Here is a 21,518-nt window from a genome sequence, read left to right on the forward strand (position 1 = left end):
ATTGACATTTCCGTGAGATTTTTGAAAGTAATGTCAACTTAATTTGTGCCATGTTCATAAGGTGTAAAGGTGGGTTCATGTCTCAGTAAAGGTAGCACTTGTATAGCCTGCTCCAAGAAATGTTCCTTGTCTGACCATCATGAGCAAAGCAGCAGTTGTGGGCTAGTTTTAGACATTCATTCATTCACTGAGCTCTTGCACCACTTTAATGCGAAAGAAACAAAAGGATCAACGAGTGTATGTATGTAGAACAGTCATTATGTTATGTGAGGAATAACTTTATTGATACTCACTCTCTATCGATGACTAGACAGGTGACTGCCTCTGCTGCAATGACGTTGGCCGTCCTGATGTCCTCCCTGGACAAAAAGATCATACAACACAATCACGCAGGATAGCAAAATTAGCACATTTGATCCACGGTTCACAAACTGTGGCTTTATTAAATCACAATATTATTTATTTTCAATGCTTTACTAGAGCGGTGATGATGGAAACAGTCAAAAAGTAACACCTGCATATCAGTTATGTATTCACTCCATAAATGCCACTGGCACACAATGAAAACATTACTCTAAACAGGCAACACACATCACTTGGCATTACTCTTTATTATATTTGACATCAGGTTCATCTTCCTCTGATGATGATGCTTCTTCAGAGGAGTCGCCCCAACTGCATGAGTCCTCTGAGTCTGTATCCCAAGAATCCATCCTTGTCTGTGAAAGATTTTCTGCACAGCGATAAGCGGTAAGCTCTAACTCTGAACCAGCGCACTGCCCAGGGCAGCCCTCCAACAAAGACACGTCTGTGCAGCGTAAAATATTACAAAGACGGGATACTCTTCGGGGGATGTCCCATTAGCAGATTATATTGTGCCCATTTTTTTGAAAAGAAAAAAGATCATACTCTGGATTAATTTAACATTCCAATGTGAGCAAAAAAAAAGCTAAAACAGACTTTGCTCTCAATTCGAAAAGAGGTGATTCAATTCAATTTAAGTGCTGACAGTAGCTGGCAATCTGTTCTGATCTGAACTCACATACGGCAACCTATTTCAATGAGGTGAGGTGACAATTCCTCCTCGTGCTATGTCAACTCCCTTTCCCTCTTCCAAACACACCCCTCTTAGTGCACAAATTCACACACGCACACGCACACACACTGTTGACCCCTTTGAATAAAGGTCACAGCTGGTAGGGGAACAACACATTTTGAAAGGTGAGGACTACAGAGGAGCGGGGAGCAGTGGAGAGGTAGTGTTTGTTAGGGGCAAAGGATACATTAACAGATGACTATTGGGACTCATTGCTCATACAGTATTTCATTCACCTCTCATAAGCTCCTATGGCCTGCATCCCTGCTCTTAACACAATACTCTGGCAAACACTGCTCCACCTGTTCTTCTGTTTGCCCACAACAGCATTCAAGACCATGTACATAAGTACATTTACAGTATTAATAACCAGATTAATGGGTGAAAGAACAACAACGAATGTCCCAGTTTGGAGTTGAAGACACCTTGTTACACCAGGGTTGTTACTATTGATTATGTGATCATTTGTTTGGGGAACAAGAGTTGTGATGAGTGATAGTCCATGGGAATGACTTCTCAATGATCACAGGACTAAGGTGAGAAGAGAAGAGAATAGAAGAGACGTTTTGGGATTTGTGTAAGTCATAAAGGGAAGCACAAGAGACCCTCATAACATAGGTTTAATTTGATGATTATTCAAATATTCAGAAGCTGAATAAGGGGTCAACTTGCTCTGTTAAGGGCTGTTGAGGCACACATGCTTGTACAGTAATGTCCCAGCTGTGAATTTGCAAGTGACAATCCGCCAGCTGTAGAGTCACTTTTCAAATGTATCGCCCCCACTCCTACAAGTAGATTTCTACATTTACCTGCCTCTGTCGAGTAACTTGAACAAGCTTTTTAATTCTACTTTTTTTCCTTTTGCTGGAGGACTGGTATGTGTTTCCACCTCTCTTGCTCCTTTGACTTCCTTTAAACTCAAATTCACTTAATCATGGTTATTATTATTTTGAATGTAGCTCATATTATGATACTGTTAGGGTGCAGAAACAGGTTTTCTTGTAACGTTTAATTATTTTTATACATTTATTTATTTTTATTTTTTTTTATAAATTTCCCTTCTCTTTCTCCCACATTTTCTTTTGGCCAATTGGGATAATGATAGGCAATGTTAAAAATTCCATAAAAAAAAAAAAAACTTTAAAGAAGAATGTCAAGGATTAAACAATTTTAAATAGCTTTTATTCTAACTTTAATACAAAATGTTAGAAGATTATGCATCACCTTTTCTAGATGGTAGATATTTCAACCAAAGGCAACCCATCACAAACACACACACACACACATACACACACACACACACACACACACACACACACACACACACACACACACACACACACACACACACACACACACACACACACACACCAGTTTCCTTAATGATAATGAGCTACAACTACAGCGACACCCACAATCTGTTACACGAGTTAATTTGTCTCATAAAAGGAAGTGTACAGTGTTTGTGTCATTTACTAACCATGGTGATACAACAGAACCAGACAACACTATGGGCTTTATTAAATAGTGGTTACGTAAGCATGAATCATCCTAAAGAGACCTCAAAGGTTTCATATTAGAGAGCAGCTTGTCCCCGGTTGCTCGACTTGAGGAAAACAACTTACTGTGACATTGCGTTGATATTAGTGATGTTCTATGTGAAACACAATCGCTAAACAATATCTGTCAGAATGATTCCTTTGCATGCTACTGAGCCTGAGCCTAAGACATTCATTAAGCCAAAGATGGCTCTGCACTTGTTAATTGCTGTGCAACAAGAAACGCATTGGAAAACAGACATGCACACACACACACACACACACACACACACACACACACACACACACACACACACACACACACACACACACACACACACACACAAGCAAAGACGCACTAAAAACAGCTGCATGCTGTGTCTGGTATGTCCTTTGGGCTTACACAGGAGGGAGCCTGTGGTGTTGATTTCCAGTAGATAGTTGAAATGAACCTGGTAATTGGACAGTGATCTGATGTCCCAGGAAGGGGGGTTACGAAAATAACGTACAGGCTTGGAGGCTGAGAATTGGGTAGTAAAAAGCCAGGGTAAAGCCTGGGGCAAGAACAAGAGGTGGCTGTGGGATACACAGCCAATAATTTGTGCTTTAATTCTGTGACCGAGAGGTATTCAGGTGGGCCTGGATAGGTGTGTCACAGGTTGGTATTTAAGTACTTACTGTAAATCAATGACTGTGCCAGTGTTTATGCAGCTATTTCCCATTAACTGCAAATTGTGCATTTAACTGCAGTGTATGACCACTTTCCAAGGCATACCAGATATTTTTACATTCATGAATACATTTTTCCTACTCTTCGAGGCAGCCACTTAAGACACACTTCCTGATTGGTGCATTTGTGTGTTTTTTTTTCTTTTCCAAGCCCGAACATCCAAGTGTTGCTGCTAAACACTGTTTCAGTCACAAGCTATGTAGTTAGAATAACCAAACAGTGTGGAAAAGATAATGTGGAAAGGTTACTCTCAAGTCTCAGATGCCACAAACACATTAAAACACTAACTGGGAACCCATGTTTATCACGTATGGAAATTATCTTAGTGGCCTTTAGTGGCAGTGTTTGTATTTATTATTTCTCAGTCTGCAATTGACAGATCATACTGCCAGACTGGTACATACTTGCGAAATTGTTAGTTATTTTTGTGAATTCTGCTGCAGCTCACTCTCAATGCTTAATGCTTTTTTCAGCTCTCCCACCCCTCAATCCTCATTCCCCACTGGGTTCCAACACCTAAAATACATTTTTGGCCGTAGGGGAAAGTCTGAAGAAACAGTCCCTATTCATAACTGCATCACAACACAACAATGTTGTTACCAAAATAAAAAAAGGGCAACATGGGATTCACTTTGAGAAAGTACTTCTCAAGCAGTCTTAAAAAAGCTTCAAATCTTTGGTAGCTGATTTTCATGCCGTGAAGGTATGAACTGAGAGCAGTAGCTGTATAAAATAAGACAAGTCTAGAAATCTATGGTAAGCTTTAGAGCAAAATAAAATGTACAGAGGATGCAGACAGGAACATCCAGCAGCAATGTAAAATATACAGATTTGAAGTTAATAGCAGATGGCAGCCAATGCTTTGACTTGTGGGGGATGAGCTATTAAAAGACTGAGGTATGAAGTGAAGGGAGATGGGTGATTCTACAAATCATTCAGACCGACGAGCACTTCAAAAAATGTAGCATTCATTTCAATGAGACCATTACGTTGCGCATTGCGCTGGCCAAAATATTCTGTGCAAGCGCACAGACCAGGTAATAAGACTCTACAGTCATGCTATTGCCTCTGTTAGGCTGAGCTAACTGACAACATAAGCAACATGCTAACATGCTTAAAATGACAATATTACCATGCTAATGTTTAACAGGTATAATGTTTACCATGTTTATCATCTTAGTTTAGTGTGTGGTGTTAGCATTTGCTTATTAGCACAAAACACAAAATACAGCTGAGGCTCATGGGAATGTCATATTTTGTGTGTAGTCATGAAAGTATAGGACAAGTTAAATATTTAATCTAATGATGGCACTAGATGAAAAGTTAACAAACCCAGGATTTTTTTGCTGTGACTGAGGCAACAGTCCTAGCCACTGGGCCACCATGCCGCCATGTGATATGTATTAGGATACTTTGTCATGGAACCATGAATGTCTCTACAATATTCAGGGTAATCCGTCCAATAGTTGTTAAGATATTTCAGTCTGGATCAAAGTTATGGACCGAGTGACACTGCCATCCCTTGAGCCATGCTACTGGCATGGCTAAAGCCCTGCAGCATGTTCCTTGTAGCAGTGTGCTAATTCTACTGTTACTGTCACTGTTTAAACATGACTAACTTTGTTGTTGTGTTACAGTAACTTTCCAGATTTGCTAAAAACTGTGCCACAAATGAGTAAAAATTGATGTGCAGTGTTGATATCTGATAAACCTTCAAAGTGGACTTCCTGGTTGGTTTAATCTTCTCACCGGCACCTATGGCAACACACCCACACTGAGACAGCCTTTCACTGTGATTTATCAGAGAGCTATTGTTAGTCTGAGAGTAGTCACTGACACCAATCACATTTCTGTCAGTGACATCACACCTTTTTTTTAATAACAGTCGCTCATCCTCTACTGGAACCCACATACACACAAAATACACCCAGGAGAGGAGGTCAGGGCACACACCGTCTGTTATTTTGATGGATCTACATCTCAACTGAAAGTTTACATTTAACCAGTACAGGAAGACTGTAACATGAGATCTATTCCTAAAACATCCACCAACTGTACTTGAGTATTCATTAAGGACTAACCCTTTAAAGAAAACATGTAATATGATATTTCTTCGGCTGCTTTAATGTACACATATCACACACCAGCGCTCACACAAGCTCGAACAAAACCATCATGGCTAGCAGGACAGAACAGACTTTGATTTGTAAATATGTTGTTCTCACAGATCAAAGGCAACTTCTTCAAATGGACAGAGTAGCCTTTGAGTAGGGGCTATTGAGTTTCATGAGCAAGGACATACACAGTTAACTTCTAATTACAAAGATGGCCCTGCAGAAGAGCCCTCTGATCAAAAGCCTAGTTCGAAGATGGCCAGCAGCTCAATCATTTAAATTTGCGAGACATGCTTGACCATCAAAGATGTAGTTCAATAGGCTTCTCCCACTCAAGACACTCCAAGACAAAAGACGTTTGTGACAACAGACGATGAACAGCAGATGCCGAGGTGGGGAGAGCACTTTGTTTTAGTGGGATGTAGAAAAAATATGATTTTCTTGATTAAAAAAAGCATGAGATGTTCTTAATAAAGCTGCTTTGAAGAGCGTTTCAAAACGGCAAATGTATTGATGTAACTATATGAATACATTTAAGGATATGTGTGATGTGTTCTCATACGTGTGTATGTGTGTGTGTGTGTGTGTGTGTGTGTGTGTGTGTGTGTGTGTGTGCAAATAGGTAATCGTCAGCATGTAGCACAGCTGCTCCTCAGTCCATTATGAATGAATACTTTGTCTCATGCTCTCTTTTATCAAACATCACGTTTCTATGTCTCATTAGTGTAAAAGGATCAAATTTATATTTGGAATAGCCTTCTCCTCCCACTGCCAAGAGATCAAGCTTCCCGTGCCTCACATGTTCTGCATGCATATTAATACTTTGTCATCTTTCATATCCTATGGTCATTAGCTTTAAGATATGGGTACATCCCAAACATCTGTGCAATTCCAGCTGTCGCCTGAACATCACATCTAACATCTGGAGTGTTCCTTTTGAAAATAAAAAGAATGACTTATTGACAACACATAAGCTGGTATTTATTTTTTTTACAGGATACTGCATTGGTTCAATGTAAGTGTCTTTTGTGTTTTAAAGTGTTTACTATATGCTTTTGAGGTGTGAATCATGTGATTGGTTAGGGCTTCAAAGCTAATTTAAGGCGGCTTTCACATTCAGCGGCCACAAGATGGCGACATCTCCATTTTTTTTCATGTTGACACTGTTGGCTATGTGCTTGCACACATTTAAATGTTCTCTTAGAGCATATGTTCTCTGTTTCTACCTGACCCCTCACAGACATAACACACTCCAGACTATTTTTTGTATCTCTCCCCTCCCTCTGTTTTAATAATACATTCTACACTGAGGCTCACAGTCATGACAAGACAGGACAAACAGCAGGGTAAAAATAAAACTCCAGGGCTCTGGGCTTTGATGCCAGAAGCCATATAAAATATTTTTATTACACTGAAGTGTTCTTCCAGTGAAAGTATTTAAGGGCATCAAATGTTAGCAATAGCTGTGAATCATTTGATCCCTAAAGTATATACAGCCTGGTCAAACTTGTCTCAGTACATATTCACATCTAGAAATTCCTGGCACAGGCGTACATAGATGTTTGTAGTATTCATGCTTGGCTTATGTCTGTGTATTACATGTTTATCTCTATTGACATGAGATGCTGTCTTAGTTATTACAGTCAAGGACAGCATTAAGATGTCCTTGATATCAGGATGTTCTGGCAACCAAGACAGGAAGTGACAAGAAAAGACAAATGAATCTAAAGAGAAAGAGAGAGTATAAAGATAATATTGTCTCACTAAAATGAGTCTCCAGCTGAGAGCATACTATACAACTGTCAAACACAAAAGAGCACACAAAACAATTACTTTTCCCCTGTGTTTCTGTGTGACACAGCTGTGTGCAAAAGATAGCACGGACAGGTTGTTGTTTGGTGTGGTTGTGAATCTACACTGTCAGTTGAACACAAACTTTTTTTTCTCTTGATCGGGGCACAAATAGAGCTTGACAAAGAGGAGCATGCCACAGTAAATGTTTGTGCCTTTCTTTGTACATTCTGCAAAGGGAGTTGGAGATAAAATAGCTGCATATTTAGATATTCATGCTGTTTAAATCATTTTGGCTAGGAATATGATAGGTAACCAATCATTTAAAAATGTTTGCTGTTTAAATCTGATCTCAACATATTTTTTCAGTTGCAGAAAAAGTCGTATCTGATAAAAAACATTTGGAGTTTTATGACAGTTTAGACTTTTTCTTTCTGATAAGTTCAAACTTAACAGGTTTTCTTTGGTTCAGAGATGGAATATTTGTGTTACATCTCAAAAGCGTGTCTGGAACAGCTACAGTAAATCAGGCCTGAAGTTGTGCAATGTGTGCACAGCTTTAAGAATTTCCAAACATTCAGCAAGTTATCACGCCTCTCAGGAGAAGTGAGTGATGGAAAAAAAATAAGGACAGATAGGAGCTGGAGGCTGATTGATAGCAAATTAGAAAAGATAGACGCATGTTAAGTACAAGAGAGAGGATATTAAAAAAAGGTTGCGAGTGAAAATTAGAAGAGAAGTGGGTGACAGTGAAGGAGACAGAAACAGTGGGAGAACAGAAGATTCAAATTGGAAGAGGCAGTGTTATTAGAAACAATCTTACCCTTGCAGTGCTTTCTCTCCAAACCAGTCCCCTTTTCCGAGGCTGCGCAAGTAGACAGGCTCTCCGTTGGGCAAGTCTTCCCTGGTCACATTAACCTGGTGAAAGGACAGAAACCAGGCCAGGCGGAGGAGAGTTAGAGAAGAGTAGTGTGACAGGGAGGAAGATGGGATAAAAAGTGAAGAAAGAAGGGGTGATGTATAACAGTATAAAGATGTGTGGCAAGTAAAGGAAAGTACATTTCATTTACACATCATTCCAAAAGAAGGTGGCATGTTTAATCTCTCAAGATGGCAGGTTAATCACACTATCACAAACAGTGGAGAAGACCCGGTGTGACAGATGTCTCTGTGTATGGGTAGTCTGTTACAAATAGATGACTGCCATCTCTGAGAGGATCTGGGAGGCGGCACTGACCACTTCATTAGCCAGATGACATGTGAGCGATGGCACTGTGCTGTGCCGGTAGACTTTACAAATCAAAGTAATGGCATTTGAGAAGATTTTAGAGAAAGTGAATGGAGATGGTCGTTTTTGCCTAATGAAAGATCTTGTCTTCATCCATTACTCAGTTCTGCGCAGTGGTTGCAGCTTATCCAGCACCAGCACACTGTAATGCTGCCAACACCTGAGTGACAGCATAATTATTAAATATCTATTATTATCATGTGAGAGCATGAAAAAGCAAAGAGAAGATATTACCTTAGAGAAGGTAAAAGGTGTAGGCCAAGGGCAGATTATGTATGTGTTGTGAGATGCTAAAATTTGGTGGGATGTCCTCTAGACAAAGTGCATCCTCAGTGGTCTAGATGGAGACAAAGTGAGAGATGTGGGAATAGCCATGCGGAAAGCATTGATAACGTCAGGAATGTGTGTGTGTGTGTGTGTGTGTGTGTGTGTGTGTGTGTGTGTGTGTGTGTGTGTGTGTGTGTGCGTGCGTGCGTGCGTGTGTGTTCATGTCTGCGTCCATGTGTTTATTTGTTTGTGATGTAGTTGTGCCAACCTTGTGAAGTGGTTTGCATCTGTTTGGGGTCAAAGGAGAGTAAAAAAGACGGGAAATCTATCTTCATCCTTTACAATGACACTTACATCCTGGACATATGAATTGTTAAAAAATAATGTGAATTAGTTTTACTCACTGGGACTTGAGGGGGAATTTGATGGATATATTTAGTAAGTTCAAATCTTACGGTTTGTGGATTTAAAAGACTGTTAAAACTTTTCATTATTATGTTGTTAACAAAAGTATATACAGTAATGATGATTAGGAGGATGAGGGGCAGTGGAGGGGTGGAGGAGGAACATGAACAGTGAACGGAGCATCAAAAAAAGGATAAAGAAGATATGGATGACGAGCAGGGAGAAAATTAAGAGGAAGAGTAGCGGCATCAAAACATGTTAACAATACAAGCACATGAAAAGCCCACCAACAGTGTTGATGTCGGACGGGATAGTGTGTCATCTGCACTCGGTGTGAAAGCCAGTGTTGATGACAGAAAGGTGAAATGAAAGTGACTCCATTCGCCTTCCTAGATGCTCCCAGAGCATCTGCAAGAGATGATGACAGAGGCGGCATCTACCTTATCTCAAGATGATTGATGACAGCCATCTTCCACCCAAAAATACTTCCACTTTGCTTCAAAGATAGGTGTCTTTTACCATGTGTGGCACGATGCTCTGCGTTGTTGATGTTTTGATGATTATTTAGGTGGTAGGCTAGAGGCACTGTTCTCACCTTTCCCTTACTGATGATGAAGAAGGTGTCTCCTCTAGCCCCCTGTCTGATGATGTACTCTCCATCTCCATAATGTGTCTGTCAGAAGAGAAGACCAGAGACGAGAAGTGTTATTCAAGCCCACTATGCTTCTTTTGTCTTCTTTCTCACACTGGGATTGAGACCTCTCTCACCAGAGACAAAAAGTACTCTGCAGAGGAAGTAATGCTAAATAAGGTGCAGTGAGATCAATAACAAAGACATTTTCTTGTTAATACCACAGACAGGTAGTGATTCGTAAGATATAAAGCACAAAGAGTCACTGATAAACCCTGATAAGGACCTCGGGCTAACATGCATCAGTTTTTGTTTTTCATAATGCAAGTTCTGGTGGAATCTTCACTTCCCCAGCAAAATACACAATATGCTGCAGCAAGCCTAGACTGAAGACATAGCTGTGTTAAATGGTGTGGGAAATCTGAAATAGTGCATTCATTTAACATTCATAATGTTCTGATTTGCATCTGTGCAAAGTAGCTGTTGCCACATAATCTTTTCCACCTAAAACGCCACTGGTTAGGCTATATGGATAAATCAAATGTTATTGCTCAAGTTCAACTATGAAGATATGTGATGCAAAGATGATATGACATGATATGGCCTGGTTCGTCAGTGACATGTTCACTAATGAGGTGAACAACTTCTGTAACGATAGTCACCATTGCAGGGGTGCTGCAATTATTTATATTAATATTGAAGAGCTAATGTATGTCTTATTAAAACAAAGCTTTCCTTAACTAGAAACTCCTACCCAAACCAGCGTAAACATTACATGGCCAATCCATTCCTCTGTCCTCCAAGTCTTAAGATTAAAAAAATCTGCAACAAGTTTTCATAATGAATGTCCTTTCTAATCTCTTAAAAGCAAAATTATCTAGAACTAATTTATCTTAGATACAAATGATTGCACATATACACTTAGGGCCCTATCTTGCACCCAGCACAATTGACTTTGTACACCAACGCATGTATCATTCCTATTTTGCACCCGACGCACAGCGGACTTTTCCCTCCACAGACTCACGTCGGTAAATTAGGGAATGAACTTGCGCTCCCGGGGCGGTTCAGCAAAAAGAGGAGGCATGTTCCAACACAAACGTTCCTTGGTGCTATTTTGCAGTTTCAGAAAACAATTCTGCCACAGACCAGGAAAAACCTAGTCTAAAGTCAGTGGCACGTTATTCAGATGCTATTTTAAGGGTGCATGCTTGGCCGTAATGTAGAGTGTGCTGGCGTGCGCCCATGGATGTATTAAGAGCGTGCGCCTAGCAAATCCGCCATTATAATAGCAATCCGCCATGGAACAAGCGCGCCTGCTTTTAAAGGGAATGTGAGATAACGCTCTGATTGGTTTATTGCACGTTACGCCCAAACCACACCTATGAGTAATGTAGCTACTTCAGACCAACCCATTTTAGATCTGCGAGATCCGCCCACAAAGCTACTTGCGTTTGGCGTTTGATACTTGCATTTCAGATCGTTAAAATAGGGCCCTTAGTGTCATTGAATAACCTAAAAAAAGTAGGCAAAGGGCATATTTTAATGCAATTCAACATATTGAAAGCCTCAATGTTAGCAGCACACATCAAAAGTGTAAATGAGAATGTGTTTGCATAACTAAATTATGCTGGAAAAAAACATAAAACAAAGTGGTGTGCAGATGGGTAAAAAATGTGAATTTGGGAAACATCTCAAAATGTAGAGTAAAGAAAACATTCTGTAGTTAAAAGGACATACCAATGATTTTCCATGTCTTAATCATGTTACAACTGCTGTCCATTTTTAAAAATATGCTGTTTTTCAAGTTTTAAAAGAGCAACTAAAGAGCAACAATCTAAAATCCCAACTCCCCCCTCCCCCTCTTCACCAAGTGCACACTATCTGTATTATGTCTTCTTTCCGGAAATAAATGTATGGAAATCTAGTAAGATGTGTGGAGATATCTGCTTTGTGCTGCAGATGTCACAGGCTTTAAAAAAGGCACTTACCTCCTCAAGGACATCGGCAAGCTTGCTCAGAATATCTTCCTGCAGGTCGTGGAATGTGGGAACGCTGCAGGAGAAGGGAAGAAAGGGCTTTTAGATCGAAGAATAGGTTCAAACATATTGCATTTTTTGCTGATTTAAAGCTGGGGTAGACAGTTTTCTGGAAAAGGAAAAAAGACACCAGAATTTGAAAATACAGCCCTTCTCTTGCATCTCTCCCCTCTCTGTCCTAAGCCCCTCCCACCAGACGAGCACCCTGCACGGGCATATGCACGATTGTGATCCTGATATTGTTAGCGGTCTAAGTCTAAGTATAAGATTTACCGGCGTGTTTTCTTTGCAAATGTATGTGAAGCCCTTTGAGATGACATACTGTGATTTGAGGCTCTAGCTGACTACATAAACATGAACTTGAATTACCAACATTTCCCTTCTCTGAAACACTTTGCCGGTATTGACATGTGTTTTATTGCGTTTATTGTCAGTCTCTCTTTTATTTTATAAGTCTGTCTTCCTTTTTTTGGGTTGCTTCGCAGTGTAGGCAGTTGTTGCCATTACTGGAATATGAAGGCTTTCTGCAGGATTTTCCACCATCGAATCGGGCTTTCACCATCTGAAGGGAAGTGCACTTGCATCTGCATTTGTAGAACAGCCAATAGGAGCACCCTCTCTCTGAAATGACTTGTGATTGGCCAAAGTTTCCCGTCACAGGCTAGATTTTCTAAAGCCTGTAAACAGAGCCAAGAGGAGTTGCAGAAGTCTCTCACACCACTTTATAATGACACCAAAGACAAACTTCCTGCCTAACCCAGCTATAAGTGTTTTAAGTGTTTGTTTTCGGATAAAAAAAAAAAAACTTTGAAAGAGTTGACTAGAATAGAAGCAGACCTTTGATCTGAAGTGAGCAACATATGTAGAGGCAACAGAAACACATAAAAATCAATATTATGCTCTGAGAGTTGGCCTGTATATTCTATTACAGTATGTGCAATATAAATATTTCAGCATGTACTGGGCAACGTTACACAGCAGGGAATCAGGTCCTAAGGGTGAATACACCAGCATGAGGCTCTAATGTTTGTTCCGTTTGCTTCCCAGCAGCATCAATGAATGCTATTTGCCTGTTATCAAGCCTACTAAATAAAACTGGCCTAATGTTTATCAAGGGGAGAAAAAATAACCCCTGTTGGTGAACAAAGGACTTATCGCCCATGAAGCATCTTGTCTTGGCCCCCGACCAAGTCCCTAGCCACTGTGTTGATCCTTGTGTTGTTGCTTCTTCAACAGAGGCACTAATTAACCAGCTAGGCAGTGAACGGATGACCCTACTCTGCATGAAACATATGGAGTTTCAATCCCTCGAGCTGCGGAGCTGTCAACACAAACAAAAAGACTCTATTGTAGTAAATTCATAATTCAACAACTTAATTGTGTTACAGGAAATTAATTAATTATACAAGGCCAATGGGGAAGTGCAGTTTCACTAATGTGGTGTTTTTGATCATTTGAAACATTCTAACATCATTACACTCGTGGCACTATGCGACCGTGAGTAAAGACAACTAATCATTTCTGTGGTGATCTTGCAAACACCTAGAAAAACCAACACCTCTTTGATGAAGGGGTTTGATTAATGCTTTCCCATGCTAATTTTCCCTGTCTTCTCATTTATCGTTGGGCAGATAGCTTCTTTTTTCATGCCTTATAGGTAGACTTTTATCTAAAGTAGAGTCAGAGGGAGAGGGTAGAGTCAAAGCCCAGTCTTTGATCTTAGTCAGTTTATTAGACACTACCATCACAGTTACTCTTCCTGGAGCAATGTGTTTGAGGGACTACAAATACATGCTAGAAAGAGGTAATAAAAAAGGTCAAGCAAACTCACTTCCTGTATGTTATACCATGTGGGATTTCTCTGTTAGTTTTTCATCTGTTTTCCTCCTCCACAACTTGTAACAACAAATATATCATTTCACAACACTTTAACTGTGGGTGGAAAACTCAGGGTCCAGCATGTGTTTGTTCTTATACACTAAACATACTACAGCTCTTTCATTAGATGTATGCTATAAAATATCTGATCTCCCCAGATACCCCTTTATCAACCAAACACACAGAGTAAGCAATATGTATGTACATCTATTAAATATTGACTTATCTGTTGGACTGTTATATAAGAGCCGTTGAGAGGCAAGAACTGCCATACAATAGGCTACATGCTCAAATACTCAGTAAAGAGATAGACAATGTCTTTTTTAGTCAAAGCCATCACTAAAGTAGCTTCAGTCTTAGGACATGAAAGTAAGATCAATAGAATATTCCTTCATGGTGAAAGGGTACTGTAGATACAGCAGAGATTGAAGTGGCTTTATTGTGACTGACCTGCAAATGTCAGACTATGAAACTATCCAGGGAGACTGTTCTCGATCGCATTTGTCATTATGGTCAAACGCTTAAAGTTTTTTTTATGTTTCCCTAACCAGCAATATTATGCATTACTGTGAAAAAGTACAGTCCACTCTCAGAAGCAAAGGGAGAAATAGTAAATTGGTTACCGTAAATGGTTATACAACTGTAAACTAGTTCTGATTGAGTATACCCCAGCCCTCAGGTCTAAGTGAACTGGTGAAAGTGACAATTTCTGTGATCTTTCCCAACATTAGCTATGTAGCCCGGGCCACATGGCCTCATACTACCTAGATGTGTGACCGCTACACGAAAAAAAAGGGGACACGCCGAATCTCTAGATGAGCCGCAGCTGAGGCCCTTTACCCATATGGTTAAACTGCTTGTGACAGCACAGCACAAGTTCTGCTTTCAAATGCTTACTTAAAGTAAAGTGAGAGGCATTATCAGCAAAATGTACTTCAAGGTGGACATTTCAATTCTTATATAATGCTGGATAGTTTAATGAATAATAATTCATCATATTTTAATTGTGATATTTTCTGAGTAGAATCTGAATCTGCAACCTTCTCTGTCAGGTTAATGTAGTAGTAAACTGTTTTACTATGAAGTAGAAGTACACAGTAAGTCAGTAGTATACAGTTAAGTTGCATATTAAGTGCTTTGAGAGCCGTCTGTAAATTATTTGGAAAGCTACAAGCAGCAATACAGGAGGCCAAGCAATTAGCCTGTTCCAAATAGTCATGTATTTTTATTTATTTATTTATTTATTTATTTATTTTTTGGGGGGGGGGCATTTTAGGCCTTTATTTATCTAGGACAGCTGAAGACATGAAAGGGGAGAGAGAGGGGTAATGACATGCAGCAAAGGGCCGCAGGGCGGAGTCGAACCTGCGGCCGCTGCGTTGAAAAGTAAACCTTTATAAATGGGCGCCTGCTCCGCCAGGTGAGCTACACAGGCGCCCATATAGGCATGTTTTGAATGGCCACTGCACTAGTAGGAGTAATTTTTGGAATAGTCAGGACTTGTTTTGGAAGGTGTTGACATACGACCTATTTGGTAGTTTAGGTATGAGGATTTATGTGAAATGTCAAGTGAAAGCTGGATTCCTGCCTGCCTTGAAACAACTCAAAATGTCAAATAGTCAAATAGTGTCAGAGTTTGATCATGATCCCAGTGATTCTTGAGGTTTTGTTCAGTAGAAATGATCCTAGGCAAAATGTGTGCTTTTATTATTTGTAGTAAGTAATACACACACGGAAATACAGTGGCCTGTATATATAAGAGGAAGTTAGAGAACAATAGAGCAGCTTCTTATGAGAAAATGAAGTGGTATATGAAATATAGGAAAGATGTGATATCATTTTCATAAGTGGCTTAATGAAGACCAAAGCGGATACGGAAAAACAGTTAAGTCAAACAGAGATAGTGAGCGAAAGAGATTTATACTGCATTTCCATCTCATGCATCTTGATCACCGCACACTGCTCTCCCTCTGTCTTTTGATGAGTCTTTCTTTTATCCTATACTCCATGCAGGCCTTTTAAGTGATAATATGCTTCTGGTGGTTAGGGTGTAGGGCTCTCTGATAGAGATAGGGATATTAAAGAAAGATGTTACAGGTACAAGGTATTTTTCCAGTGGGATGAATGACACCTTTAGTGACGCACCTGCATTTCATTGTGAGTTATATCATTTATAGGCAAAAATGAGGAGTAAGGAATCTTCTGAGGAACAGCTCACACATATTCCCCTGAATTCATTTTGTTAATTCATTCATTGCATTTTAGATCAAAGCCCCATTCTGGACTATATTTCTGTCATTGTAGGACAGTTAACAGGCTTCCTCACCTTTTCAGAAACTCCATATACTCTGTGTGCTTGATGAGACCTGTCCTCATCATGATCGTCTGAAAACATTGTCGGTCAATGGCCCACAGCTTCACATTTGTTAGAGCTGGAAAGGAGAATACACATAAGCAATGTCATGAAAGACAGTTAATATCTTCAAGCAATCAGAATAATAAAACAGCACATTTTATGCATTATACATGCTCAGCAACATGTTTATGCTTTGTGACTTTTTGTTGGCAATATTATTACAATTACTTGCATGAAAATATTTCTTTAGCCGCTGATCAGGCGTGCAAAACAATTAGGAGGCATTCTGAACAATCAGTCTTTATTCAGCAGTAAATTATTTTGTAAGTTAATTGGTATTTTTGGAATACCTTGCATGGATGGCTAGCTTCAAGTCATGCTACAGCGTTGTAATTGGTTTAAGGTCAGGAGTCTGACTTGACTATGCTCAGGTTTTTTTTTATTAGTTGAACCCCTTGAGTTACTGATTGCTCTTTGAGTTAAGGACAATTATCAACTGTGACAAAAGACAACAGATACCCCTGATATTATTCTGTATAGTATTGTGTCTTGTTTGTCCACAGAAGCATTGTTCCATGGAGCGTCCATGTAATGTAAGATAAACATTAAACGGGCAGCAATTCGGGCATTCATTTCCTCTGTAGTATCTTTCCATGGACATACTCATGTTTTGTCAGTTTTCCCGTTACATACATTTTGCAGCTGCCTCAGAATTTTATGCAATGTCATGAGGTAGCAATAACATGACTCACTGAACTAAAACGAATAGCCATCCTCTCTCTCGACACTTTCAAGGAAACTACTTTGAGGATGAGCATTTTAACAGTGACAGGACATCAATCAAGTCATGACAACCAAACCAGTACAGCCATACGAATACAGCTTTTTCTCCTCATGCAGATTGACAAATAGGTATGAAAGCCTTGACGACTACGTTCCCATGGAAACCGCTCTCATGTGGGTCCCGAGATATATTACAGCTACAGTAGCTCGGCACATAGAAAATGGGGCACTGAATTTGATGAATTTACTGTTTATCAGACCACAAATGAGACAAGAATTAGTTAGCTAGCACACCCCACGACCCTTCTGCCTCACTCCTCGCTGCTAGAAGTCTACTTCGTCGGGAGGAAAGCAAACTTTCTGTTAACCCTCACACTAATCCTTTTAACCCGCTGCTGAAAAGAATCCTCAAGGAGACACTGTGGCGATTTTCTTATTGTGGCTAGATAACATTGAATTTAGTTAGTGAACAGATGCCCAGAATGCATCACTGTTACGCTACACTTCTTTGACACCTCCTTAAATAATGTAATAGGAAACAGTGCTTAAACGTTTTCCATTTTTTATGCTGGGTTGGTGATTGATGGAGACCTGGCTCTTTCAAAATTCCTTTTCGTGCCATGTTCAGTGTTTTGAGCCTCAACAGCTCTGTAGTCTCTTTCAATCAGAATATGTCTCACCTCGACAGATCTCTGAGGGAACCATGTGGGTTTTCATCAGAGCAATGGACCTCTAACCCACACCTGAATGTCATAATATTTCCTTTCTTTTTTTAGATGAAATTGGGTTGGGGGAGGCAGAATTTTTTTTAACAAAACATGTCAAAATCCCATATTTCATCTAACTGAGCCACATGGTGACTTTCAGAGTTCAGTGCTTCACTTTGTTGACAGCAGTTTATGGTAATTATTTCAGAATAACCTTGGGGTTTCTCCCAGTATCATTATCTTTTGCAACAAATGCTCTCATTTCCACTTCACAACTTTAATTGTGCAGTTATACAGTAGGAGTAATAAAAATAAGATGTGACCCCAAAACAAATCTGGAGATCCCCAATGAGCACTGTGGCCACAGGGACATGTAGTAATATTAGAAGACAATTCATCAGATAAGTCAGTCTGCTTAGTAATTTGTTTGAGTGTGTGTGTCTGTTGCCAGAGCTTTTCAGTCTCATTTCATCTCATCATCCCAATATGACAGTTTTAGATAAAGCAAACCTAAGTGATCCTTGTGAGTACAGAAGTTTATGAGAGTGAGGATATTTTTGCACAGAGAGGTGATTCTGGCCAAGGAAATATTTTACAGTTTTTAAAATGTCTTTAGGTACGGATAATAGCTGTGATAACCTGGCAAGTACTAGTAATGTAAATATGGCTCCATGAACACACATACACACATAAAATGCACACCTGTGCTAATGCATATGCATATATAAACTCATGTACAACATGTATTTATTTACATATACACACACATGAGTGACTGAACACACTCCCATGGACACCACAATTATTTCTCTGAAGACCAAGTGTTTGGCAGCACTTTAAAATAGGGCCAAACCTCAGGAGAAATGCCCTCATTACACAGCCTGACACTGTTTTTAGTTCAAGACACTTTCTTGGAGCTGGAACCCCAAACACACAGCATGACATACAAATGTATACAGACAAAGATGTGTGGAGAGAAGATGCACATACACACAGATACACACAAGTATACTGTAGATATAAACACACACATGCTGTTGTGTGCACATACACATAAACATGCACTGATACCAGAGTCCAAACACACACAGATGTTATATACATACATCTATATATATATATGCATTTTTTTACACCATATCCCAGTACTGTTATGTCTTACTTAATCAAAAAGTTGTTTTTCTGTAGGGGGGATGTGAGAAAATTACTCCAAGGTAGACTGAGGGCCCAATAAACCTGGAATATGGAAATAGGTCTAGAGAGAAATTATTAGAAGAGCCTTCAAATTTAACCCCTAAGCAACAAGAGTGGGAGGTTAGACGGCATTGCCCACTATGCAGTGAGCAATAGAGTGTTTTGGTGTGTGGGAGTGTGGGGCACTGGGAAATAAGATATGTAGGGAGCTTGCAGCGCACCGCAGTAGGTAAATGTATTATTTGGAGGCTTGACTAAATTGCGGTGAGACTCAGGGATCTAGTTATCCTGTAGTAAGGGCACAGATGAATGTCTTAATGCTCATGGGTTGCCGACCATTAGCTTCACAGCTTTCTGGATGCACATAACAACCCAGGCAGTGCTGTAGAGATTCAATGATGTTGTCTGTGATTGGGCAGTGTGTTGTTCCAGTGGGATGACCACTGGAGCTTTAACAGTCATACTATGGTGGACTGGAAATGCATGCAACATGAAACCCACAAGTGCATACTGTATATACTGAACAGGGGGTAGACAAAAACACCTGGGCAATTTAATGCAATCCAACAGAGGCCTGACAGCAAGTACTAATTTTTTTTAAAGAAAATTGGTATTGAGCATAGTTAAGGCCACTTGCTCTAGATTGAATTGTATTGTTGTTGCATCATATTGTAACTTATCTGCTGTTATCATGCCCGCTTAATTTAATGCACATCATATTCAGTCTTAGTCTGTGAACATGATCAATAGCATTTGTCAAATTCCAGTCATATCTGTTTTAGTTTTGCAGTATATTTGGTGGTGAAAGTTTAAGATATATGCCTTAATTCTCTTTTTAAAAAATGGCTTATCATATCGTGTTGGGGAGTGTCGAGATACTTGATGCATGTCAATTGATGCGTCTAGCACACATGCCATCATGCAGACAGAGGTGGTAGTTTAGATACTGTACAGTAGCCATGATGTGTTGGCTCAGGGAGCAAATGTGATAAAATTGCTGCTTTTGTAAAAAATGTACTTCCATTGACAGTGCGAAGGTTGCCTCTTGACATGCATCAACCTGCAATCCAGCGGTGTGTGGGCTTACATAGAAAGTAGTGGGTGCAGGTGTTTTGATGCGTGTAATATGCAGCAGATGTGTGTTGCACTTTGTTAAATCTCAAATATAACATTATGATAGTTCCTGTGCATGTAAAGTTTGTAATTGACATACATTTGTATTATACATTTTGCTTCCTAAATTAAAATCACTATAACCTTAATACGTACCCTGCTGATTACTATTTAACACCTATTTTCTCTTTGCCCCTGAAAGCTCCTCTAAATTGAATGTAATCCCACCTCAGTAAAGGATGGCTATTCATAGCTATGCTGCCCACAGCTGAGCACTTTGTCATTATCATTTGTTCATGCTCCTCCTTTTCTTCCCTTTCCTTGATGTAGTGCAGTGTAATGCCATCGCCTTTGCTTTCTCTGCAATTACTTGCAACAAAAGATCAATAGTGTTGATTGTGAATATTAGCAACCTGTACACCTAGCTCCTTTGACATGTCAGGCCCCAAGAGAGAAGCTCTGTGTCAAGCCTGAGGAAAACAGTGAGAGATAATATACATATGGATGTCGCCACAAGATAGATTGCAGGACAAGGCATCATTCATTTGGCTCAGTCATAATTCATTGTAACTGAATTTAAGCCAGGGCAGTATGCAAATGCTCCATGTGTGTTCTTATAATCAAATTTTGGCTCATCAAATTATATAAATGTAGGATGAGCTCAACAACATTTATTCTCTGTATTCTGGTCATGACAGTTTACATGCAGAGTGTGTGGAGTTTTGGAAACATCAAAACTGTGTGGTACTGTGACTGTAATCTTGATTTCTGCTGTGAGCGCTATGAGTTTTAATGAGGTTTAAAATTGCCCAAAACAGTCAACGTCTGGCCCACGATGATTCTGCATATATGAAGTATAAAGTGTTTGACATTTGCACTGCAGAAAATCCACATTCCTTTCCAAAAGCCCCACAGGGCTATATGAAAGTCCTTGAATAAAGATTAGACCACAGTCTCAAGCAGTGGAGTATGCAAGGAAACATGTACACTCTAATGACAAGTGATATATTTGTTAGTAACCTAGTATTAACATGGAGTAATGCATGTTAATACTGTTACTAACTAAATCACTGTGCATTATTTGACAGAAAATAAGTTCTAAAATAAGCTCCCTCTCTTTCCATGTTCATCTGTCTAATCTGTCAACAAAAGCCCTGCCATATTAAGATCATGACAGATGAGGATATGTATTTTGACACAATTGTGATTTCTGTTTATCCTCCTCTCCCATTTTTACAGTATCAAATCAAATCATTATCACACGGCAAAGAAAACGTGTTAAAAAACCTTGGAAATATTAATCAACATTCGTCTTTGGTTCCATGTTGGTTATGAGGATGTGCTCGACTGTGAATGATCATTTTAGCACTTGTGATTAACCTGGGGTTACACAGCTCTGTTAAAAGGAGTGGCATCTCCAAACCAATTAGTGGGAACTCCCACCATAAGAATCTTCACCCTGGACTACTGTTTTAATGTTTGAGTTTGTGGGCATTTTAATTGGTTTTTAATGTGTTAATGTTTCCTCCTGCAACTCAATTTCTTGTTCCTAAGTTCCCCCCCTCTTTCCTTCCCTGTAATGTCTGAG

General features: G+C 39.6%; 1 protein-coding gene across 2 annotated transcripts in view; it reads right to left on the minus strand.

Annotated features, from left to right (window-relative positions):
- The window catches only part of LOC116055147 (cGMP-dependent protein kinase 1), an 87,580-nt gene that overhangs the window by 12,072 nt on the left and 53,990 nt on the right, over positions 1–21,518 (minus strand). For both annotated transcript variants that reach the window (XM_031306959.2, XM_031306952.2), the window contains exons 4-8: positions 16,104–16,209; positions 11,852–11,915; positions 9,825–9,902; positions 8,093–8,187; positions 294–359 (exon numbers count right to left, since the gene is read on the minus strand). In XM_031306959.2, coding sequence (XP_031162819.1) covers positions 294–359; positions 8,093–8,187; positions 9,825–9,902; positions 11,852–11,915; positions 16,104–16,209 — 409 coding nt within the window. The remainder of the gene's footprint in view (positions 1–293; positions 360–8,092; positions 8,188–9,824; positions 9,903–11,851; positions 11,916–16,103; positions 16,210–21,518) is intronic.

The sequence above is a fragment of the Sander lucioperca genome, chromosome 15, assembly GCF_008315115.2.
Source record: "Sander lucioperca isolate FBNREF2018 chromosome 15, SLUC_FBN_1.2, whole genome shotgun sequence".
In the NCBI taxonomy this organism is placed as follows: Eukaryota; Metazoa; Chordata; class Actinopteri; order Perciformes; family Percidae; genus Sander; species Sander lucioperca.